Below are 26,683 nucleotides of genomic sequence, written 5' to 3'. Positions count from 1 at the left end.
AAAAATATAGTTTTAAATAAGAATTCTCCATATTCAACCTTTAATTTCTGTGCCATAGATAACAATGTTTTCAAAATTACAGCAGTGAATCATGATCAACATAATTTCCCACTCATATTTAGAGCTAAATATCATGTTATATATTCCATTGTGTAAACAGAGCTCAAAATATTTTCCCTTTAATTGCTCAAACTGAATATTTAATTTTTTTAAAGTAATAAAGATGAAGACACAAAAATGGAGATACTCAAAAATATTTATGTGTATAGAAAAAATACAGTAGACACTTTCATTTTCATAGTATCTTGTGCAGTGTAATAAAATTATTTTTGAAAAAATCAGAAAGGCAAAAAATATACAACAGAATGAAAGAAAAAATCTGTTTACATTTTTGTAGTTTACATTTTTGTAGTAATACGATGACAGAACAGTTTTCAGAAAAATACAGCTAACACCACTATTCTGTTCATTGTAAGATACCTCACGTGTGAATCATAATGATATCATTCCTATTTAATGTCTACCTCCTTCTGTTTTTGAACACAGACAACATCATAACGGTTGGACACAAATGGCACATTTTCTTTCTCCATTTTAATTGCTCAAACTGAATATTTAATTTTTTTAAAGTAATAAAGATGAAGACACAAAAATGGAGATACTCAAAAATATTTATGTGTATAGAAAAAATACAGTAGACACTTTCATTTTCATAGTATCTTGTGCAGTGTAATAAAATTATTTTTGAAACAAAATCAGAAAGGCAAAAAATATACAACAGAATGAAAGAAAAAATCTGTTTACATTTTTGTAGTAATACGATACATTCTCTGACAGAACAGTTTTCAGAAAAATACAGCTAACACCACTATTCTGTTCATTGTAAGATACCTCACGTGTGAATCATAATGATATCATTCCTGTTTAATGTCTACTAACTTCTGTTTTTGAACACAGACAACATCATAACGGTTGGACACAACTGGCACATTTTCTTTCTCCATTTCAATTTAAGTACTGTCAGTGTCCTGCTGTGCGGTTATAATGCAGAATACTTGGGATCCTACACATCGTCAGTGTCTGATTCGGTTTTCACACTGCTCTCAGTGTTTGGACATACAGCTAGAACACCATATCCTTCAGATACTTGTGGTCCGGCCAGATACTGGGCCTCCTCTGTTCCTGATTCTGTTTTTATTTCTGTTTTTATGTTGCTTTCAGATGGTGGATATATGGTTAACAAACTATAACCAAGGGATCCCACAGGTTCACTTATTTCCACAGAGACTGGTTCAGGTTTAACAGCAACATGAAATGATTCATCTTCATCCTCTTTGATCTGTACGTCTTGGAGAGGCTGTTTTATTGTCTCAGAGCATATCTGGGGCTTGATGTCCTCCTGATGAAACCAAACTTCTGCATTACTCTGCACATCAACAAGACAGGCATTACTGACGTCTGAAAAACATTTCAGTTGCTGAGCAGTGACTGGTTCTGGTTTAACAACACCATAATGTGAATCATCTTCACCCACTTTTATCTGTATGATTTCTTGGAGAGGCCCGTCACAAACATGTCTCCCTGGACTCTCGGTCACCTGCATTATTGTCCCAGGATGTTTCGGGGATGCTGTGCCCTCATACATCCACAGTTCCTTGCACGTGTTGACATCAAGAACATTGACATGGCTGACAGGAGAATGGGATCTCATCTGCTGAACAGCAGCATGAACAAAACAGGCATGTCTGGCATCTGAACGACGTTTCAGTTCCTGAGCAGCTTTGCCCTCTTTATTTTTTGTCTTTTCTGCTTCTTCCACACATACTTTGGAATTTTTTCTCTCTTGTATTGATCCATTTGACGCTTTCTGTTCAAACACAAATGGTAGTTTGAAGACCTCATTTGCTATGTGCAAATTCCTCTGGTAGGTTTTGGCTACAACTTTGATTTCAGATAACGCAGCAATAGAAAATTCCCAACGTCTGTAATTCTGTGAGCTTATATCAAAGTTATAGTCAAGGATGTCATACAGAGTGCTTGGGTAATAGTGTCTTGGTTTCTTCATCAAAAATTTATAGATCTCCATTGCTACAGCTGTGGTCAATAGCTTTAAATCAAGTTTCTCCTTTTTTTCTGATTTTGATGTCACGTCTAGGTCCAGACCTATCTTTGAGCAGAGTGGAAACTTGTCTGCAAAAGTCAGTTTAGGTGTCCTTACTTTGACAGCACGACTCAGATCAGTCAACATGGCGGCTTTTTTCTTCTTTGTTAGCAGTGCCAGCTTTCTTTCTTTGGTTGTTTCCTTCCTTTCATTTTTCTGCACGGCAGAGTCATCTTTCATTTTATTTCTAGGAAATGTCTTGTGAATAATAACAATGTCATTGAACCATGTTGGGCCGTTGTGAAGAAGTGCCATTCTCTGCAACAGTTGTACAGGATTCAAATCTTGACTCTGAGTGTAAATGTTAAAGTTGTGTAGAACAACATCCCTCATGAGCTGAATTCTAGTTCCACACAATTTTTTGACAAAGTGAAACACTTCCTTCATAACCCCCTCTGTCAAAACATGCAGGTCAAGTTTACTTTTTGATTTGTCTTTGAGCACACACAGGCTTAAACCTATTTTCTTGCAGTGTGGGTAACTGTTCATTATCTTTTCTTCTTCTGCCTGGAAAGCAGTGGACAGATCCTTTGTAGACTTGTGTGCTGAGCTGTTTCCTTCAGAAAAGACTGTGTCAGTCATGGAATGTGGATGATGATGAAGTTCATTCACAGGATCAGATGGATCCTGAACAAGTTTTGAACTTCTGTCTTGATAACATTTGGGGCAATATGTACCTTTTGGATGAGTGGATTGATCCATAGATCTTGTGTCAGGGAGTTCAAAAGGCATGTTCAGGTGAGTTATTATTTTGGGTCTTTGAGCAACATATCTGGCTTTGTCGAAAACATGCTGAGCAAAGACACTGCGGCAGACCTCATTTTTCAAATCTAGATGAAAATTGTACTCGAGTATATCTGTGATGAACTCCCTGTGGGATGAATTTAGTATGTCAACAAGAGTGACGATTTCAAGCAAGATCCCATTAGTCAGAAATTTGGATGGATCAAAATGTTGTTTTATCCCAGATGCCACATTGAAATCAATACCTAACTTCTTGCATCTGGAATAAGAATAAAATGGACAATGTTCTACATGAGGAACTGAGAGGATTTGCTGAATTTGAGTTTCCCGCAATGTCCATAGCAATAAATTTGCCTCATTGTCTTGTTCAATGTCAGTGGAACACCCTACATTTGGTGAAGTCATTGGAGCCTGGGAAAAGTCAGTACTACATGTATCTAAATTTGAGTTGTTCTGGCAGTCTTTCCTCATCGCCAGCAGATCTTTAGTAGTGTACTTTATTTCCTCGGAGCCTGTTAATTGATTTTGTGCGTCTAAATCTGGATTTTTCCAACAACTCATTGCTATGGCTGAGACATCAACAATTTCCTTTTTTTTAAGAAAAGCTGCTAGACAGGTGTGTTCCCGGAAAACAGGAATTTGTGCAACAATAGTTCTGGCAAAGTCAAAATCTTTGTTTGGCTGATCAAAATCAAAGTTGTGTCTGAGGATATCCAGACAAATCTGATCAAATGTTCCACACAACTTTTCTGCAAAGTTTGTCACTTCAGTCATGGCTCCATTGGTCAATTTGTTGATGTCAAGTTTTTTGATTTCTTGACTGGAGATTACATTGAGCTTCAGACCAATGTCCTTGCAGAAGGGATAGAGGTCCACTCTGTGTTCTTTAGTTTCATCATGTGGATCAGAAGAACATGTGGGAGCAACATCACACTCTGGTGCACTTGACGTACAGCTGAATTCAGGGTTGACACTGCCCATGCTTTGATTGACCATGTTGACTGATGACACAAAATCAGGAAGTTCAAAAGCCTCTTTTGAAAGTTTGACTGGATCTTCACAATTTTTGAGCCTTCTCACTCTGTTCATGAGCTCAGATGCAAAACTTTTTCTCTGGTGTTCACTCCACTGTCCAAAGTCAAAGTTGTACTCAAGGATCTCCATGATGAAATCTTCCTGGGAATAATTCATTGCCAAGGCAAATTTAGCAATTTGAAACAGTGTTGTATTCAACAAGTCAGCACTCAAGTTTTGCTTTGGGCCAAATCCAACATTATATTCTAGGCCTAATTTTCTTGATCTTTTGAATGTGTAGCACTCGTCGAGTGAGAAAAGGATTTGTTGTACACGGTTTGTACGTAACTTCCACATGTTGTTCTCTGTTTCCATTTCTTCTTCCTCCATGTCAAATTTGTATGAAACATTTTCCCGAATCTCTGTCTTCTCTGCAGTTCCAAACAGTACTCTTTCATTGGCTTTTCCTTTGGAAATGGGATGGTAGTCTCCACTACTCCGCTTACATTTCTTTGCTTTCACAGCTCCTGTATATTCTCTTAACATTGCAGCTTCTTCCTTCTTTGTTAACAGTGCCAGCTTTCTTTTTTTGGTAATTTCCTTCCTTTCATTTTTCTGAATGGCAGAGTCCTCCCTCCACTTTGTCATATTTCTTGTCCACGGCAATAAATCTAGCTCATTGCCTTGTTCAATGTGAGCAGAACTCCCTACAGTTTGGGATTTGATTGGAGCCTGGGAAAAGCCAGTACTACATTTATCTAAATTTGGGTTGTTCTGACAATCTTTCTTCATCAACAGCAGATCTTTCTCAGATCTTTCTGCATTCTTTGTAGGCAGCGCCGTCTTTTTAGTTTTGGTTGTTCCCTTCTTTTCATTTTGCTCTGCAGTACATATTTCTGACTGTTTAACGACATCTGTAGAGTTTACGTATGGCCACGAAAACATGTCAAAAATATCACTGAACCATATGGGCCGCCCCGCGTGGTTTTTTCGGCGCACCACTTGATGGAACAGAAGTGCATGATTAAAATTTTGGCGCTGAAAAATGCCAAAATTAAAGTTGTGTTCAAGAATATCATTCATTACTTTATATTTCAATCCACACAATCTTTTGGCAAAAAAAGCTATTTCCCTCATCACCCCCCATGTCACTACATGCGGGTCAAGTTTACGTTTTGGTTTGTCTTTGTTCACACAAAGGCTTAGACCTATTTTCTTGCAGCGTCGGTAACAGTTCGTTATCTTTTCTTCGGCTGCATGGAAAGCAGTGGACAGATCCTTTGTAGGCTTCTGTGCTGAGCTGTTTCCTTCAGCCAAGACTGTGTCAGTCATGGAATGTGGATGATCAGATGGATCCTGAACAAGTTTAGATTTTCTGTCTTGATAACATTTGGGGCAATATTTACCTTTTGGATATGTAGATAGATCTACAGAGTTTGGGTCAAGGAGCTGAACAGGGTTGTTCATCTTTTCAGATTTGAAAGCATGTAATCCAATTTTGTGAAGGTGGTGATGAGTAAAGGCTCTGCGAATGACCTCACTGTTCAAATTCAGATCAAAGTTGTACTCTAGTATTTCTGTGATAAACTCTTTTTGGGCTGAAACCAGTGCTGCACCAAGAACAGTCATTTCAAGCATGATCCCATTGGTTAAAAATTTAGTTGGATCTAAATTTTGTTTTATTCCAGATCCCACATTGAAATCAATGCCTAATTTCTTGCATCTCGAAAAAGAGTAAAATGGACAATGTTCGCCATGAGGAATTGTGAGAATTTGCCGAATCTGAGTTTGGCGCAATGTCCACAGCAATAAATTTGTCTCATTGTCTTTTTTAGTGTCAGCGGAACTTCCTACATTTGGTGAAGTGATTGGAGCCTGGGAAAAGCCAGTACTACATGTATCTAAGTTTGAGTTGTTCTGGCAGTCTTTCTTCATCACTGGCAGATCTTCAACTGTGTGCTTTATCTCCTTGGAGCCCGTCAGATTTTTGTGATTGTGTTCATCTAAATTTGGGTTTTTGGGATAACCAAATGCCGTCATGGCTAAGAAATCTCTTATTGTGTACTTTTTCTTGGAGACTGAAGTAAAAGTTACTATACGTCTTTGTTCCAGGATAACAGGAATTTGTGCGAGAATCATTTTAGCAAGGTCAGAATCTCCATTTGGTTGATCAAGATCAAAGTTGTGTCTGAGGATATCCAGACAAATCTGATCAAATGTTCCACACAGCTTTTCTGCAAAGTTTGTCACTTCAGTCATGGCTCCATTGGTCAATTTGTTGATTTCAAGTTTTTTCTTTTCTTGACTGGAGATTACATTGAGCTTGAGACCAATGTCCTTGCAGAAGGGATAGAGGTCCACTCTGTGTTCTTTAGTTTCATCATGTGGATCAGAAGAACATGTGGGAGCAACATCACACTCTGTTGCACTAGACGTACAGCTGAATTCAGGGTTGACAATGCTCATGCTTTGATTGGCCATGTTGACTGATGACACAAAATCAGGAAGTTCAAAAACCTCTTTTGAAAGTTTGACTGCATCTTCACAATTTTTCAGCTTTCTCACTCTGTTCATGAGCTCAGATGCAAAACTTTCCCTCTGGTCTCCACTCCAATGGCCAAAGTCAAAGTTGTACTCAAGAATTTCCATGATGAAATCTTCCTGGGATGAATTCATTGTCACGGCAAATTTAGCAATTTCAAGCAACATGGAATTACCCAAAGAGTGAATACTGAAGTTTTGTTTTGAGCCAAATCCAACATTGTATTCTACGCCTAATCTTCTTGTTATGTTGAATGTGCCGTACACGTCGAGTGAGAAAAGGATTTGTTGTACACGGTTTGAACGTAACTTCCACATGTTGTTCTCCATTTCCATTTCTTCTTCCTCCATGTCATATTTGTATGGCACATACAAACATGGCATTGGAACCCCTCTCTTCTCTTTACTCCCAGCAATTTCATGTGTGCCCACACAACTTGATTCTGGGTCACTGTGGATGTCAGAAATTGTTGGATTTTTGAAGTCATCTCTATTGTCATCATTTTCTGAATCTGTGGGTTCATCTGAGTCTAAAGGACACATGTAGTTGAAATCATCCTCCACTGTTTGACTGGTACACAAATTGGAGGGATGAGACAGTGCATTTGCTTCTTCCTGTTCAGCCTCTTCTGGTCTGTGCCGTTTAGTGACACATTCTCTTGCTGAAAGAAAGCTTTTTTCCTGTTTCCTTTTTAGATCAGACCGATTTCTTCTGTCCACTTCTAAATCAAACAGACGGACTTCCACTCTGGGCAGAGCTAATCCTTTTTCAAAGGTATTTTTCTGCAAGGAAAATGGCTCACTTTTAGACTCAGGACAGATTCTGGTACCAGTGGTGACAAGTTGCTGCTCCTCTTCCTGCAGCTGTGGCGTTGGGAACCAAACTTCATTTTTTTGACTGTCCGTGTTGTCCATCCTCAGAGATCTTCTGGATCTGCTGGCCTTTTCTGTATGTAGGTAGAGGGGAAATGTATATATGATACATATTATATCTGAGACATAAGTTATGCTCAATGTAAATATATTAGCATCCCATTCATCTGACTGTAATGTCACATAGTTCAGAGTAACAGAGAGGATTTCGATAATTATGTGTCTTATTGTTAGTGTACTTGGATATTTGGACTGCTAAAAAACAGCAACAACAAAAAAAACATGACATCAATCATTGTGTTGGGCCTTGAAGGGCTTATTTATAACTATTGTGTGTAGAGCAGGACCTGGATATACCTCCACTACTTTGCAAAGTTTGAGCTATTTTAAACTTAAAAACAAAGTTGATGGAATAATGTACACCTGTGTGTGCTTATTGTGAAAAGGTATAAATACAAAGCTCAATGTTAGTATTTCAAGAATGGAAACTGGATCATACAAAAATCTCTAGCTCCCTACCTCTCTTGGTCACTATAATTGCACACATTAAAAGCAAGTTATACCTAGTCAGACCTAAAGGGGGGTACACACTACAGGTTCATTTTTATCCCCATGTCCCTGTTACGATCAAAGCCAACAAAGGCCCGATTATCTGATGATGGCGTCGGAAGGAGAGATCGGAAATAATGAACATGTTTAATATTTGTGACTAGAAATCCTGTAGTGTGTGGGGTGTTCCGAGCACGCACAGTGTGTAATGTCACGTGTACCGGACCAACAACCAATCAAGACACGAGCTGAATCAGCTGACTGATTTTTATTTAAAGCAGAAGTAAGCGATCCGGTCGTTTTTCTGACTTCTTGTCAGCCGATGGAGTTAGCAGCCCCCGCCCTCGTCATGGATGTATTGGTCCTCGTCCCTACGTCACCACATTTACGCGCATCCCTTGTCTGCACACACAGCCCTTCATGCCGTTCTCTCTCCTCATTGGATAAAGCTTGTAGGATACAAGGAAATAAAATAAAAGTTTTCTCCTCGGCTAACAGCAGAGCAGAGTGACTGACAGACCTGTGTTTCGGACCAAACACTCTATGTAAGTCAGTGTTTCCCCTAGAATATTTTTTAGGCCCGGTGGTACTCAAAGAAAAATCCTGAACAGACGAGGCGCGTGGGACAGCACGCACCCCCCTCTATTAAATATAAAAGGAGCCCCACATCAGGGTCCGACATTAAGGTTTTTTCCTACTTGTCCTGTCGGGCAAGTACTTCTCAAATCTACTTGCCCCATCTAAATTCTTACTTGCCCTGCCTGACAGCTTGGACGCACTAGATGCGGAACCGAAGTGCAGCGCCCTGGAGCGGAGGGAGTTTCAGTTCCGAAGCCCAGCTTCCGCGTGCAGTGCGTCCAAGGGGTAAGAGGGTTTTTTTCTGGCTGTGTGGTGCATACTTTCGCTCTTGATTTATATCTTACTAAAATCCTTCCTGTTGACTGTATACAACACCACACAACACTTATTTCTTCGGAAAGAAGTATTTATCATTATTTATAATTACATTTAAATGGCAACCATTGCAGACATGCAAAATTAAATGCTAGTTCACATTATTTGACCAGTAGCAGTTACACCCTCCGTCCCCTATCTGAACAGGTGAGCCAGGTGTTTAATGCCCAATTGCAGTTGAAATCTTGAACTGAAGGGCCTTTAATTGCCAAAAACATTAACCTCGACAACATTTTAACAGATAGCTGGCTCCTCCAATCAGATTTTGCATTCACATGCTGCAGTGGACAATTTAGCTTCAGTATTAATTCAGTATCTAAAATAAATATTATTAGACAGGACCAATTAAAAAAAAAAATTGACCTGAACTACTGGAAATAGCCTAGACTTTTCCATGTTATTCTAGTTTATTGAGATGCCCCTGTAAAACTCAAGGATGTGGGACATTGAAACAACAATGACAGGCAAACAGCCAGTCATCTAACAGCTGTATAGTTCAGTTGAAGAGGGTTATACCGTAACGTAAAAAGGACAGGTCAGCTCGTCGGTATGGTAACTAAACGGTAACAGGTGACTGTTACTGCGTGCGTCTGCCCCGAGTCTGAAACAGCGGCGGCGTTAAAGAAGCAGCGTCAGGACGCTCACCTTCAGTAAACGCTCGCTGAAATCGCGGATTAAATACGACGAGCCGCGAGCGACGTACATCTCACCTGGTAGAGCACACCTGCTGCAGCGACCCAGTTGGATCCCACCAGGCAGTCCCTTTGCTCCGCGTCAATCCCTCCTCTCACTCTCTCTCCCCCCTCCCCTGTCTGTCTCGCATGACGCGCGTCTGTCACGCGCGATATTTTTTCTTTTTTCCAGTAGTTTACTTGCTACAAACCTCAACATCACATAATATGCTCGCACACTCGTATCATTACTAGGCAGTGAAGCAAGTTAACTCGCGTTGCAGAACAGGGCTGCACAGAAACAGAAATGATTATTGATTTCTGAATGAATGGATATGTCGCTTATTTTTGCCATATTATTATTATTTTTTTTTTGGCCTGGCGGGGGATCTCGTTGGCCTGGGGGCCCGCCAGGCCTGTACAATGGTAGGGTTCCGCTTACTTCTGCTTTAACTGTTGTCATGGTGACTCGGGTATCAGACCATCTGTAATATTTGTGACTTGCGCTGTAATGCATACAACCCATATTCCCACCGTCTCCATGACTTTTTCCATAGTCGTTTTTATTTTTTTCCTGCCAGTAATAGGCTTTGGTCCACCGTGTTTGTTTACACTGAAGTCACGTTTGACCACGTGAGATATGGAATATCGAGCATGAAGAACCTGATACTCTGCTGAAGAACCGCTCTGTAGTGCACACCACACACTATAAGATCAGAAGAGAGAGATCTTGTGCGATCTGTCTTTTGCCATCATTAAGTGTGTGGTCTCCTAATCTGTGAGGGTTTGAAGAATCCTGTAGTGTGTACTCCCCAAAACCTGATCCTTTAGGAGTTAGGCCTATGTCTCATGATTCTTAAAACGTCAACTGATTATCTCTGCTCACTCCTAAAGCCTGGTTTATGCTTCTCCGTCGCGGCAACAGCGTAGCTACAGCGTCGACGCAGACCCCTACGCGAACCCTACGCCGTAGCCTGACGTGCACCTCCAGAAAATCCTGACTATGCGTTGTGTCGACGCGAACCGCAAGGACTGTGATTGGTCCACTCAGAGCGTCAGTGTGGTAATTCACCCGTTCGACTGGTCGGACAGACCACCTCCGCAAACGTCTTCTTTGTCGTCTGCGCTTCAACATTTGCAATAAAAGCGTTTGTTTTTCAGTTGCCATTGTTTACTGTGACCGGAAGCAACGCATTCCTCGATGCAGAACTTTGAATGGTCAAAGACGGCGTCGGGTCTACGCCGTAGGTATGCCGTCTACACGATGCGGAAGCATAAACCAGGCTTAAGACTTGGAGGGTAATGGATACTGTTGGATTTGCAACTCACCTTGGAAAACATGATCAGCTCAGCTGTGACTTGCTCCAACATCTCAGGGCCACATTTTGTACTGACGTCTTAGATATCCATCCAATCAGTGATGAGATTGTGCTGGTTTGACGTAGCCCTGAATGAAACACAATTTTAATTTTGTCAATTATTCCATGTATTGTTTCCACAGAATTCATAAAAGACTGAGAACAGCAGTTATCTTATTCCTTCACACACTGTGTGGGAGACGATGGACACTAAATGTGTGCTTCCAAACAAGCCAATTAGCCATAAAATGTGTTGCTAAATATTTTGTCAGATAATGGGATCGCGATATGAGTCAGGATTTCAGTTGCGATGGTCATTTGCGCAATTAATTTGAGTCTAACAGAATTAAGAATAGGTGCACTTGCGTGTAGGAATACAGTAGTTCAATGTGTGAAAAATGAACTTTCCACATGAAAAAGCTGTTTAACAGTAGGATAAAGAAGTGAAAACATTCTGAATTAAGCGTGAAAAAAGATGGGGTGGGGTGAGACTGAAAAGACTGTTTTGGAGATGACCCTGTCCACAGAAGTACACTGACTGGCTCCAGTGCCAGTTCTCCCATCTGTGCTCTCAGATGGCAGCTGGCTGATCTCAACTTACTGCAGGTAATACATGGACAATAGATAAATACCTCACACAAACCCACATCAAACATTTTTTTAGTTTTGCTTTAAGTGGGCAATAAGTGTCCATGGACACCAGACTCTCAACCATCAGTGCCAGCAATGCCTCCGGCCTCAGGGGGCAGTAGTGAGTCTATTATGGTTTAGTGCACCACAATAACAAGAACAAGACACATCACAGGAAACTGACTTGGAAAACGCACACAGGCTGTGAGCAAAACCAGAGGCATAAAAAAAAGAATATATATATATACACATATAATATATATAAAAAAATACACATCAGTGTTTCCCGCAGCGCTTTCCTGTTAAGGCGGCCGCCTTAACAACAAAGAGCTGCCGCCTAAACTAACATCTTAAAAAAAAAAAAAAAAATGTAGCGATATTCGCCGCCGCCTCCCCCCCCCCGTCGGACGGACGATGGCCGCATCCTCTCACACACATACACACCACAGAGAAGCGCGCACGCATAACAGCAGCGCGTGTTGAAAGCGAAACTTTAATACGGCATGGCACGTCCCCCCCCGTCGATCGATCCGCCCCCCCCCCCCCGTCAACAGATCTCCGCGCGACCCCCCCCCGTCAACAGATCTCCGCGCTACCCCCCCCCCCCCCCCCGTCGACAGGTCAGACACCACCTTAACTAACAAATTTTCTGGGGGAAACACTGCACATGGACATTCTTGTTTAGGTATATAACCTAATTTTCATGTGGATAATTCAGATATGGCCACTAAAAGCTGTATATGTTTGGATATATAATTACAATATTCAATATGTAACACCAACACATAGATCTTGTTATGCTTATGAATGCATACAGACTTTTAACTGCTCTTCTTTCTGCCCCAAAATGACTTTATATCACTCAGCACTCAGAGTAAGATTTACAAGATTTGACCTCAACCAGTGCTTTTTACCACTTGAAAATGAGTAAAGGGACACTACAATGTAAACATCAGACTATTAGGCTACAACATTAAAACAATAAGTCAGTGACTCACAGTCATATCTGCTGAATTCACGAGAATGAAACGGAAGACTAATGCTGTCATTGACCCAGGTGAAAGTTGGTTTTGTACGTCTGTACGTCTGTCTGTCTATGTTTCAGTTTGGCTGTATGTTTGTCTGTACGACCGTCTGTTCAAAATACATTCTTTTTTTTCCCCTCAAAACTTATGAATTCAATCATAATAGTGGACACAGGTCAGATCATGTTCATATTTAGATGTCAAACATTTTTGTCATTACATTCTGATGATTACGTTTCAGTACAGTGTAAAATACTTTCTTAAACATGTAGGCTCACTCTGCTGAGTGATCCCAAGTCATTTTGGGGGCAACATATCCTTCTATGTACAATACCAGAGGCATGAATCAGCTTTTGGCAGGCGAAATAGCCTGATTTTTGTAATGTCCCTTTACACATTTAAGCACTGGTTGAGGTCAAATCTTATCTTACTCTGCTGAGTGATATAAAGTTATTTTGGGGCAAAATATCCCTTTATGTCCTACAACACCAGAGGCATGAATCAGTTTTTGGCAGGCACAATACTCGACACAGTCCCTCACTTTGAAACAATTTGGTTTACGGTGCGCGCACATCCTATTATCATGGCAAGAGCAGAGGGCAAGAGAAAGGACTGATTTCAAAGTAAAATCAAGCTTGCAATCTGACGTCGCATTTCAGAATAAAAGCCCTCTGAACTTTCATATCTCACTGTGCTCCATGTAGTACATTCACTGTGCTCCATGTAGTACATTCACTGTGCTCCATGTAGTACATTCACTGTGCTCCATGTAGTACATTCACTGTGCTCCATGTAGTACATTCTCACACACACACACACACACACACACACACACACACACAGGCCGGGACTTTATATATATATTTTTTTAATATATATATATATATTTTTGTAAACCTACTCGTTATTACTCAACCGTGCCACTTTAGACTGATAGGACTCAACCTCAGCCTGTCACACACACACACACACACATTAGGGCCGGGACTTTATATATATATTTTTTTAATATATATATATATATATATATTTTTGTAAACCTACTCGTTATTACTCAACCGTGCCACTTTAGACTGATAGGACTCAACCTCAGCCTGTCACTCAGAAAAAATCTGGTTAATCCAAAGGGTCAATCTGATGTAGCATTTCAGAATAAAAGACCTACGAACTTTCACATTTCTCTTTGCTCCATCTACAGTAAGACCAACTGATAGTACTCGACCTCAGGATGACACGCAGAAACAAGAAAATCATCAAATATTAAAGTTCAGGGGGCTTTTATTCTGAAATGCCATATCGCTTCGCGTCGGGGTTCCATACATCCTGTCCATATATCTATCATGGTCCATAACAACCACGAACAGTGAAAAGTTAACGATGGCTTTTCTACTGAAATGCGATTGAATTGATGTTTCTTGTTGACATCCTGAGGTCGTTGAAGCTTGCTTACACTTTGAAACCACAGTCTATGTTTGAAACCAGTATTTTCTTGCTCTTCCCGTAATGTGTAGTAGGCCACCGCCAAACAACGAGGGCTGACTTCATACACGTGTTATGGCTGCCTTGGCCTGTAGTGAGTTCTTCATGCACTTTAAAAGGCGTTCATCGCACAACCCACTTTAATTTAAAAAAAATCTCGGCTGCATACCAAAACAACACACAACTATACTTCCGGGTAGGAAACCAGCATGAGAACAATGGCGACGGACGAGTTTCGCTATATCTAATTTTTCATATCACTACATCGCCATTTAGAATAATCTGGTGTTTGTAAAGTTTATAAAACCAGTGATTGGACAAACATTACTATTTCTGTGTGCACGTTTTTGTAATTAGTAACGGTTAGCCTACCTGTTTAACTTTAATAACTCAGTGACTCAATAAACGATCCATGAAATGGAAAAATATTTTCTCCAGCGGATACCTTAGTTACAACAACCATAGGGTTACAACATGATTGAGCTAAACGGGAGGGTTTTAACAGCTGGCGTCCTGATGTTAGCTTAGCTACCGTCCTGATGTTAGCTTAGCTACCGTCCTGATGTTAGCTTAGCTACCGCCGTTAGCTGTCCCTGCTGCAGCCACTGATGCTTTCTCGACACGGTGATTCCCTCAAACTGAATAAATACCACACATCATTTCAGATTTATTTAAACGGTGATAGGGCGTGAAAAATGTGATAGCTAAACTCTCGTTCGTTACTACTGTTCTCATTCAAATTACGTGCTGGTTTTCTACCCGGAAGTAACTTAACTTAGTTGTAAACAACAAGGCGATTCGGTCTATAAGTTAAATCGCAGAGTTCGGTCCAGACACTGAACATCTCCACCCGTCGCTGTGGTCGACTTCCTATGAGAGAGGTTCATTCTCCGCAATGATAGAAAAAGGACGAGACAGGCGGAGGTAGACTTACCAAACAATGTACAGTCGGTTGGTCTCTCTTCTTGGCACCACGCGTGGTAATGTCCTGTCGTCAGCCCACGACGGAAACCTCTGAATACCACCGCAGGAAGGACTTTGATACAACCCGGAGTTCACAGGAAGCAAAGAAACGGCAGATCGCGGGGACTTCAAAATAAAAGTTTCTTCATATTCTAACCATAACGTTTCCGTCACCTACTCCAGCTCACTATTTCTTTTGGTTACATTTTTACCAGTATCACCTTTTATTATAAGGGCATCAATGTTTACCTTAAAATTCAGAATAATGATCATCTGACTATCTTAGTGCTTGCTGTCAGTCACAATAACTGCTAACCAAAACTGAAGTGATGGAAATTAATAGGCCATACGTACTCAACGAGTCATTTGGCAATGACACATTTGTAGCGAATAAAATTAGATTTACTTTATTCACGGTTTTTATTCTAAGATGTTTGGCATGGCCTTCCGGTGAATTCTCTGGTTGTCACACACCTCTGAAATCATGGTGATGAGTGTGGTGGAAAAAATACACAAGAGCAATCTAGTTTTAATATATGAAAAGAGCCACATTAACATCGCTATATTATTATAATATTCAATGTGAAATTGTGTATTATTGTAATGTATTTTGATCGCGACTACCTTCTGTGAATCTGACTGTTACCCTACTCATTACTCAATTGTTTTGTCAGTGGAGTAAATAACTTTTCACTATTTGCCATTAAAAGACATACTAAATAAAGGTGGTGCAGTGCAAGTGAGTTATTTTGTCAAGTGCTAGGAAATGCATTTCATGCTCTGTTGCGGAAACTGATGTATAAATGAATCTGTCGACTGAATGAGACACAAAATTCTGTCTTAATGCTGTTGTCTGATCCTGGTCTCAGTGCTGTGAGATACCATGTCAGCTATGTGGAAACACTGGTATGACAGCCTCCTTTAAAGCTCCAGTTGGTAAGTTGACGAAAGTGAAAGTAAACTCCGCGACTTGGTCGGAAATTTCAAGACAATACTCCGTCAGGTCCCTTTATGAACCTCTGCCAAGCGCCCCACACACACACAGACACACACAAAGTAGCCATAAACGCACCCACAGAGAAAAAAAAAAAAAAAAAAAAGATGTACCGTATCCATAGCACGACGTGTAGGAGCGGCGATTGGCTGCTCCTCCTGCTCCCTCTACCTGACTGGTGGAGAATCGTCGGGCGCGGTGGATTTTGGCAAATACGATTACAGGCTGTAGGTGGAGCCAGAGGAGTTGGATTTTGTCCTAAATTACTCATTTAATGTCTGACCATCAGAATATAGTGACAGTTCCAGCAAATATGACTGAATAATTGTTACCAACTGAAGCTTTAAATGTGTATGTATGTTTGTCTTTTTAAATGGACCTGGAGTCTAATAATAAAGTCTATCTAATCTAATAAACTTGTAATCTGCACCCCTCTAAACGCCCGTGGATGTATAATTAAAAAAAATATATATAGTTTTTAATAAGAATTCTCCATATTCAACCTTTAATTTCTGTACCATAGATAAAAAAATTTTCAAAATTACAGCAGTGAATCATGATCAACATAATTTCCCACTCATATTTAGAGCTAAATATCATGTTATATATTCCATTGTGTACAGAGCTCAAAATATTTTCCCTTTAATTGCTCAAACTGAATATTAAATTTTTTTTAAAGAAATAAAGATGAAGACACAAAAATGGAGATACTCGAAAAATATTTATGTGTATAGAAAAAATACAGTAGACACTTTAATTTTCATAGTATCTTGTGCAGTGTAGTACAATTATTTTTTAAAACAAAATCAGAAAGGCAAAAAATATACAACAGAATGAAAGAAAAGATCTGTTTACATTTTTGTAGTAATACGATACATTCTCTGACAGAACCGTTTTCAGAAAAATACAGCTAACACCACTATTCTGTTCATTGTAAGATACCTCACGTGTGAATCATAATGATATCATTCCTGTTTAATGTCTACTAACTTCTGTTTTTGAACACAGACAACATCATAACGGTTGGACACAACTGGCATATTTTCTTTCTCCATTTCAATTTAAGTACTGTCAGTGTCCTGCTGTGCGGTTATAATGCAGAATACTTGGGATCCTACACATCGTCAGTGTCTGATTCGGTTTTCACACTGCTCTCAGTGTTTGGACATACAGCTAGAACACCATATCCTTCAGATACTTGTGGTCCGGCCAGATACTGGGCCTCCTCTGTTTCTGATTCTGTTTTTATTTCTGTTTTTATGTTGCTTTCAGATGGTGGATATATGGTTAACAAACTATAACCAAGGGATCCCACAGGTTCACTTATTTCCACAGTGACTGGTTCAGGTTTAACAGCAACATGATATGATTCATCTTCATCCTCTTTGATCTGTACGTCTTGGAGAGAACCATCACAAACTCCACTCACTGGACTCCCTGTCTGCTGTATTGTCTCAGCGTATATTTGGGGCTTGATGTCCTCCTCATGTAACCAAACTTCTGCATTACTCTGCACATCAACAAGACAGGCATTACTGACGTCTGAACAGCACTTCAGTTGCTGAGCAGTGACTGGTTCTGGTTTAACAACACCGTAATGTGAATCATCTTCATCCTCTTTTTTCTGTATGATTTCTTGGAGAGGCCCGTCACACACATGTCTCCCTGGACTCCTGGTCACCTGCATTATTGTCTCAGGATGTTTCGGGGATGCTGTGCCCTCATACATCCACAGTTCCTTGTACGTGTTGACATCAAAAACATTATAATGGCTGACAGGTGAACGGGATCTCAACTGCTGAACAGCAGTTTTTTTCTGATGAGATTTACCAGTTTTCTTATTTTGTCTCTCTTGCACTGAGTCGTATGCCTTGTCTTCAACTTCCATATTAGTCTGCACATCAACAAGACAGGCATGTCTGGCACTACTAAGATCAGTCAACATGTCAGGTTCTTCCTTCTGTGTTAGCATTGCCTGCTTTCTTTTTTGGGTTGTTTCCTTCCTTTCATTTTTCTGCACAGCAGAGTCATCTTTCATTTTATTTCTAGGAACTCTCTTAGTCTGAATAAGAACAATGTCATTGAACCATGTTGGGCCGTTGTGAAGAAGTGCCATATTCCGCAACAGTTGTACAGGATTCAAATCTTGGCTCTGAATGTTAATGTTAAAGTTGTGTAGTAGAACATCCGTCATGAGCTCAATTTTTTTTCCACACAAATTTTTGACAAAGTGAAACACTTCCCTCATAACCTCCCGTGTCAATACATGCAGGTCAAGTTTACTTTTTGGTTTGTCTTTGAGTGCACACAAGCTTAGACCTATTTTCTTGCAGCATGGGTAACTGTTCATTATCTTTTCTTCTTCTGCCTGGAAAGCAGTGGACAGATCCTTTGTAGACTTGTGTGCTGAGCTGTTTCCTTCAGAAAAGACTGTGTCAGTCATGGGATGTGGATGATGACGAAGTTCATTCACAGGATCAGATGGATCCTGAACAAGTTTTGAATTTCTGTCTTGATAACATTTGGGGCAATATATACCTTTTGGATGAGTGGATTGATCCATAGATCTTGTGTCAGGGAGCTCAAAGGGCATTTTTAGGGTTCTCGCTTTATCTCTATGACCAAGTGCTCTGATTTTGTCGAAAACATGCTGAGCAAAGACACTGCGGCAGACCTCATTGTTCAAATTTAGATGAAAATTGTACTCAAGTATTTCTGTGATGAACTCCCTGTGGGATGATTTAAGTGCCTCAGCAAGAGTGTTGATTTCAACCATGATCCCATTTGTCAGAAATTTGGATGGATCAAAATTTTGTTTTATCCCAGATCCTACATTGAAATCAATACCTAACTTCTTGCATCTGGAATAAGAATAAAATGGACAATGTTCGACATGAGGAACTGAGAGGATTTGCTGAATTTGAGTTTCACGCAATGTCCATAGCAATAAATTTGCCTCATTGTCTTGTTCAATGTCAGTGGAACACCCTGCATTTGGTGAAGTGATTGGAGCCTGGGAAAAGTCAGTACTACATGTATCTAAATTTGAGTTGTTCTTGCAGTCTTTCTTCATCGCCGGCAGATCTTTAATCGTGTGCTTTATTTCCATGGAGCCTGTTAGATTTAATAGATTTTGTGCGTCTAAATCTGGATTTTTCCAACAACCCATTGCCATGGCTAAGACATCTGCCATGTCCCCTTTTTTAAGAAAAGCTGCTAGACGGGTGTGTTCCAGTAAAGCAGGAATTTGTGCAAGAATACTTCTGGCAAGGTCAAAATCTCCATTTGGCTGATCAAGATCAAAGTTGTGTCTGAGGATATCCAGACAAATCTGATCAAATGTTCCACACAACTTTTCTGCAAAGTTTGTCACTTCAGTCATGGCTCCATTGGTCAATTTAGTGAACTTAATTCTTTCATTTGGTTGACTGGAGATTACATTGAGTTTGAGACCAATGTCCTTGCAGAAAGGGTGGGGGTCCACTCTGTTATCCTTAGTTCCAGTGTGGGAATCAGGAGAACACAAGGCAGAAGCATCACACTCGGTCGTTTTTGATGAAATGCCGACTCCAGGTTTGACACTGGCCATGTTAACTGATGACACCAGACAAGGAAGCGCAAAAACCTCTTTTGAATATTTTACTTCACTGTCAGAATTTGTAAGTCGTCTCACTCTGTTCATGAGTTCAGATGAAAAACTTTTTCTCTGGTCTTCACTCCACTGTCCAAAGTCAAAGTTGTACTCAAGGATCTCCATGATGAAATCTTCCTGGGATGAATTCATTGCCAAGGCAAATTTAGCAATTTCATACAGTGTTGACTTATTCAACAAGTCAGCACTCAAGTTTTGTTTTGGGCCAAATCCAACATTGTATTCCAGGCCTAATCTTCTTGATCTATTGAATGTGCAGTACTCGTCAAGTGAGAAAAGGATTTGTTGTACACGGTTTGCACGCAACTTCCACATGTTGCTCTCTGTTTCCATTTCTTCTTCCTCCATGTCATATTTGTATGGCACATACAAACATGGCATCGGAACCTCTGTCTTCTCTTTACCCCCAGACAGTCCTCTTTGATCTAACGGAGTTGTTAAATTGCTCTCCTGCAGCTGTGGTGTTGGGAACCAAACTTGATTTTCTGACTGTCTAACGACATCTGTAGATTCTCTGCATGGTTGTGGAAAGGGGACAAAAACATCATTGAACCATGTGGGCCCTTTGTTTGTTCGTCCTACCATGGAATAGAACCAACGTGCAGCATCAGAATTTTGGCGCTGAAAAATACCAAAGTTAAAGTTGTGTTCAAGAACATCATTAATTTCTTTATTTTTTGTTCCACTCAATCTTTTGGCAAAATTAATTATTTCCCTCATAACCCCCCATGTCAATGTACAGGTGTCTAGTTTGACTTTTGGTTTGTCTCTGTCCACGCACAGACTTAGACCTATTTTCTTGCAGAGAGGATAACTGTCCATTATTGTTTCTTCAGCTGCTTGGTAAGAAGCAGACAGATCCTTTTCAGGCTTTTGTTCCAAGCAGTTTGCTTCTACAGAAACAGTATTAGCCATGTAATGTGGACCAGAATGCTGAAGGTGGTCAAGGTCAGATTTGTCCTGACAAAGTTTTAAATTTCTGTCTTGATAACATTTGGGGCAATATTTTGGATGAGTAGATTCATCCATAACTCTCGAGTCAGGGAGCTCAAAAGGCATGTTCAAAAACTGGGTTTTGTTAGTTTTTAAATACGTACTACAGCTCCTTTCAACTTCAAGTGCAAAGACACTACGGCAAAGCTCGTTGTTGAACTTCAGATGGAAATTGTACTCCAATATCTCTGTGATGAATTCTTTTTGGGATGACGCCAGTGCTGTAGCAAGAGTGGTTATTTCAACCATAATGCCATTGGTCAGAAACTTGGATGGATCAAAATTTTGTTTTATTCCAGATCCCACATTGAAATCAATGCCTGCTTTCTTGCATCTCGAGTAAGAGTAAAGTGGACAATGCTCCATATGAGGAACTGAGAGGATCTGTTTTGTTTGATTACTCCGCAATTTCCACATCAACAAATTGAGTTCATTATGATGATTATTGTCAGTGGAACTTCCCACACTTTGGTCAATCGTTGGAGCCTGGGAAGACGCAGTACTACATGTATCTAAATTCGGGCACTCCTTGTAGTCCATCACCAGTGATGAGACATCTTGGCTTGTGTTTTTTAATTTCTTGAAACCTGCTGCATTTGAGAGATTTTGGTGCTCCACTATAATAGGAATGCGGGTGAGGATAGTTTTACAAAGGTCGGCGTCTTCATTTTGAGACTCAAGATCAAAGTTGTGTCTGAGGATATCCAGACAAATCTGATCAAATGTTCCACACAACTTTTCTGCAAAGTTTGTCACTTCAGTCATTGCTCCATTTGTCAATTTGTTGATGTCAAGTTTTTTCATTTCTTGACTGGAGATTACATTGAGCTTCAGACCAATGTTCTTGCAGAAGGGATAAAGGTCCACTCTGTGTTCTTTAGTTTCAGCATGTGGATCGGAAGAACATGTGGGAACAACATCACTCTCTGTTGCACTAGACATACAGCTGAATTCAGGTGTAACACTACCCATGCTTTGATTGGCCATGTTGACTGATGAGAGAAAATCAGGAAGTTCAAAAACCTCTTTTGAAAATTTGACTGCATCTTCACAATTTTTCAGCTTTCTCACTCTGTTCATGAGTTCAGATGCAAAACTTTTCCTCTGGTCTTCACTGCACTGGCCAAAGTCAAAGTTGTACTCCAGAATCTCCATGATGAAACCTTCTTGAGATGAATTCATTGCCAAGGCAAATTTAGAAATTTCGAGCAGGACAGAAGTAGTCAAAGAGTAGACACTGAAGTTTTGCTTTGGGCCAAATCCAACATTGTATTCTAGGCCTAATCGTTTTGATCTTTCGAATGTGCCGTACTGTTTGTCTAATGAGAAAAGGATTTGTTGTACACGGTTTGCACGCAACTTCCACGTGTTGCTCTCTGTTTCCATTTCTTCTTCCGCCATGTTATATTTGTATGGCACATACAAACATGGCATCGGAACCTCTGTCTTCTCTTTACCCCCAGACAGTCCTCTTTGATCTAACTGAGTTGTTAATGTTGGAAACATGGAGGAAACATCAGTGGTGGCGAAGAACGTTTCATGTGTGCCCACACAACTTGATTCTAGGTCACTGTGGATGTCAGACATTGTTGGCTTTTGTAAGTCATCTCCATTGCCATCATTTTCCGAATCCATGGCTTCATCTGAGTCTAAAGGACACATGTAGTTGCAATCATCTTCCACTGGTTGACTGGTACACACATTGAAGGTATGAGACAGTTCATCTGTCTCTTCCTGTTCAGCCTCTTCTGGTCTGTGCCGTTTAGTGACACATTCTCTTGTTGGAAGAGATCTTTTTTCCAGTTTCCTTTTTAGGCCAGATCGAGTTCTTCTGTTCACTTCTAACTCAAACAGTGGGACTTCCACGCGGGATAGAGCTGATCCTTTTTCAAAGATATTTGTCTGAAAGGAAAACAGCTCACTTTTAAACTCAGGACTGATTCTGGTACTAGTGGCAAGAAGTCGTTTGCTCTCCTCCTGCAGCGGTGGTGTTAAAATAAGTTTCTCATTTTTTTCTGATTTTGATGTCACGTCTACGCCCAGACTGATCTTTGAGCAGAGTGGAAACATTTCTGCACTGAGCAGCTGACATGTCCTTACTTTGACAGCACCACTAAGATCAGTCAACATGGCAGGTTCTTCTTTTTTTGTTAGCAGTGCCTGCTTTCTTTTTTGGGTTGTTTCCTTCCTTTCATTTTTCTGCACAGCAGAGTCACCTTTTCTTTTATTTCTAGGACCTCTCTTAGGACATGGCTGGATAACAAGAATGTCATTGAACCATGTTGGGCCGTTGTGAAGAAGTGCCATTCTCTGCAACAGTTCTACAGGATTCAAATCTTGGCTCTGAATGTAAATGTTAAAGTTGTGTAGTAGAACATCCCTCATGACCTCAATTTTTTTTCCACACAAATTTTTGACAAAGTGAAACACTTCCTTCATAACCCCCTCTGTCAATACATGCAGGTCAAGTTTACTTTTTGGTTTGTCTTTGAGTGCACACAGGCTTAGACCTATTTTCTTGCAGTGTGGGTAACTGTTCATTATCTTTTCTTCTTCTGCCTGGAAAGCAGTGGACAGATCCTTTGTAGACTTGTGTGCTGAGCTGTTTCCTTCAGAAAAGACTGTGTCAGTCATGGAATGTGGATGATTATGAAGTTCATTCACAGGATCAGATGGATCCTGAACAAGTTTTGAATTTCTGTCTTGGTAACATTTGGGGCAATATATACCTTTTGGATGAGTGGATTGATCCATAGATCTTGTGTCAGGGAGCTCAAAGGGCATTTTCAGGGTTCTCGCTTTCTCTCTATGACCAAGTGCTCTGACTTTGTTGAAAACACGCTGAGCAAAGACACTGCGGCAGACCTCATTGTTCAAATTTAGATGAAAATTGTACTCAAGTATATCTGTGATGAACTCCCTGTGGGATGATTTGAGTGCTTCAGCAAGAGTGTTGATTTCAACCATGATCCCATTGGTCAGAAATTTGGATGGATCAAAATTTTGTTTTATCCCAGATCCTACATTGAAATCAATACCTAACTTCTTGCATCTGGAATAAGAATAAAATGGACAATGTTCGACATGAGGAACTGAGAGGATTTGCTGAATTTGAGTTTCACGCAATGTCCATAGCAATAAATTTGCCTCATTGTCTTGTTCAATGTCAGTGGAACACCCTGCATTTGGTGAAGTGATTGGAGCCTGGGAAAAGTCAGTACTACATGTATCTAAATTTGAGTTGTTCTGGCAGTCTTTCTTCATCGCCGGCAGATCTTTAATCGTGTGCTTTATTTCCATGGAGCCTGTTAGATTTAATAGATTTTGTGTGTCTAAATCTGGATTTTTCCAACAACCCATTGCCATGGCTAAGACATCTGCCATGTCCCCTTTTTTTAGAAAAGCTGCTAGACGGGTGTGTTCCAGTAAAGCAGGAATTTGTGCAAGAATACTTCTGGCAAGGTCAAAATCTCCATTTGGCTGATCAAGAACAAAGTTGTGTCTGAGGATATCCAGACAAATCTGATCAAATGTTCCACACAACTTTTCTGCAAAGTTTGTCACTTCAGTCATGGCTCCATTGGTCAATTTAGTGAACTTAATTCTTTCATTTGGTTGACTGGAGATTACATTGAGTTTGAGACCAATGTCCTTGCAGAAAGGGTGGGGGTCCACTCTGTTATCCTTAGTTCCAGTGTGGGAATCAGGAGAACACAAGGCAGAAGCATCACACTCGGTCGTTTTTGATGAAATGCCGACTCCAGGTTTGACACTGGCCATGTTAACTGATGACACCAGACAAGGAAGCGCAAAAACCTCTTTTGAATATTTTACTTCACTGTCAGAATTTGTAAGTCGTCTCACTCTGTTCATGAGTTCAGATGAAAAACATTTTCTCTGGTCTTCACTCCACTGTCCAAAGTCAAAGTTGTACTCAAGGATCTCCATGATGAAATCTTCCTGGGATGAATTCATTGCCAAGGCAAATTTAGCAATGTCATACAGTATTGACTTATTCAACAAGTCAGCACTCAAGTTTTGTTTTGGGCCAAATCCAACATTGTATTCCAGGCCTAATCTTCTTGATCTATTGAATGTGCAGTACTCGTCAAGTGAGAAAAGGATTTGTTGTACACGGTTTGCACGCAACTTCCACATGTTGCTCTCTGTTTCCAATTCTTCTTCCTCCATGTCATATTTGTATGGCACATACAAACATGGCATTGTAACCTCTGTCTTCTCTTTACCCCCAGACAGTCCTCTTTGATCTAACTGAGTTGTTAATGTTGGAAACATGGAGGAAACATCAGTGGTGGCGAAGAACGTTTCATGTGTGCCCACACAACTTGATTCTGGGTCACTGTGGATGTCAGACATTGTTGGCTTTTGTAAGTCATCTCCATTGCCATCATTTTCCGAATCCATGGCTTCATCTGAGTCTAAAGGACACATGTAGTTGCAATTATCTTCCACTGGTTGACTGGCACACACATTGAAGGTATGAGACAGTTCATCTGTCTCTTCCTGTTCAGCCTCTGCTGGTCTGTGCCGTTTAGTGACACATTCTCTTGTTGGAAGAGATCTTTTTTCCAGTTTCCTTTTTAGGCCAGATCGAGTTCTTCTGTTCACTTCTAACTCAAACAGTGGGACTTCCACGCGGGATAGAGCTGATCCTTTTTCAAAGATATTTGTCTGAAAGGAAAACAGCTCACTTTTAAACCCAGGACTGATTCTGGTACTAGTGGCAAGAAGTTGTTTGCTCTCCTCCTGCAGCGGTGGTGTTAAAAAAACTTTCTCATTTTTTTCAGATTTTGATGTCACGTCTAGGTCCAGACCGATCTTTGAGCAGAGTGGAAACATTTCTGCATTGAGTATCTGACATGTCCTTACTTTGACAGCACCACTAAGATCAGTCAACATGGCAGGTTCTTCTTTCTTTGTTAGCAGTGCCTGCTTTCTTTTTTGGGTTGTTTCCTTCCTTTCATTTTTCTGCACGGCAGAGTCATCTTTCCTTTTATTTCTAGGACCTCTCTTGGGACATGGCTGAATAACAAGAATGTCATTGAACCATGTTGGGCCGTTGTGAAGAAGTGCCATTCTCTGCAACAGTTCTACAGGATTCAAATCTTGGCTCTGAATGTAAATGTTAAAGTTGTGTAGAAGAATATCCCTCATGAGCTCAATTTTTCTTCCACACAATCTGTTGGCAAAGTGAAACACTTCCCTCATAACCCCCTCTGTCAATACATGCAGGTCAAGTTTACTTTTTGGTTTGTCTTTGAGTGCACACAGGCTTAGACCTATTTTCTTGCAGAGTGGGAAACTGTTCATTATCTTTTCTTCTTCTGCCTGGAAAGCAGTGGACAGATCCTTTGTAGACTTGTGTGCTGAGCTGTTTCCTTCAGAAAAGACTGTGTCAGTCATGGGATGTGGATGATGATGAAATTTATTCACAGGATCAGATGGATCCTGAACAAGTTTAGATTTTCTGTCTTGATAACATTTGGGGCAATATATACCTTTTGGATGAGTGGATTGATCCATAGATCTTGTGTCAGGGAGTTCAAAAGGCATGTTCAGGGTTCTCGTTTTCTCTCTATGACCAAGTGCTCTGACTTTGTCGAAAACACGCTGAGCAAAGACATTGCGGCAGACCTCATTGTTCAAATTTAGATGAAAATTGTACTCAAGTATTTCCATGATGAACTTCCTGTGGGATGATTTACTGGTAAGTGCCTCAGCAAGAGTGTTGATTTCAACCATGATCCCATTTGTCAGAAATTTGGATGGATCAAAATTTTGTTTTATCCCAGATGCCACATTGAAATCAATACCTAACTTCTTGCATCTGGAATAAGAATAAAATGGACAATGTTCGACATGAGGAACTGAGAGGATTTGTTGAATTTGAGTTTCCCGCAATGTCCATAGCAATACATTTGCCTCATTGTCTTGTTCAATGTCAGTGGAACACCCTACATTTGGTGAAGTGATTGGAGCCTGGGAAAAGTCAGTACTACATGTATCTAAATTTGAGTTGTTCTGGCAGTCTTTCTTCATCGCCGGCAGATCTTTAATCGTG

The 26,683-nt window shown here is 40.4% G+C and overlaps 1 protein-coding gene across 2 annotated transcripts; it reads right to left on the bottom strand.

Moving 5' to 3' along the window:
- Positions 1-655: 655 nt before the first annotated feature.
- On the bottom strand, positions 656-26,311 carry LOC146961878 (uncharacterized). 2 transcript variants are annotated; one of them, XM_085770953.1, is made up of 3 exons: positions 23,640-26,311; positions 20,400-20,921; positions 656-5,127 (listed from the first exon to the last, which is right to left on the bottom strand). In XM_085770953.1, the coding sequence occupies exons 1-3, from the start codon at positions 26,299-26,301 to the stop codon at positions 1,064-1,066; spliced, it is 7,248 nt and encodes a 2,415-aa protein (XP_085627079.1). In that variant the 5' UTR covers positions 26,302-26,311; the 3' UTR covers positions 656-1,063. The 2 variants fall into 2 exon arrangements, with proteins under 2 accessions (XP_085627079.1, XP_085627080.1); XM_085770954.1 differs by lacking the exon at positions 20,400-20,921 and having other exon boundaries at positions 656-2,163; positions 22,647-26,311.
- Between the last annotated feature and the right edge of the window lie 372 nt (positions 26,312-26,683).

This window comes from Trachurus japonicus, chromosome 24 (genome assembly GCF_045865225.1).
Source record: "Trachurus japonicus isolate A0001 chromosome 24, Traja_1.0".
NCBI classification, from domain to species: domain Eukaryota; kingdom Metazoa; phylum Chordata; class Actinopteri; order Carangiformes; family Carangidae; genus Trachurus; species Trachurus japonicus.
Note: the sequence above shows the minus strand (reverse complement) of the source record. Positions and strands in the feature narration are given on the sequence as shown.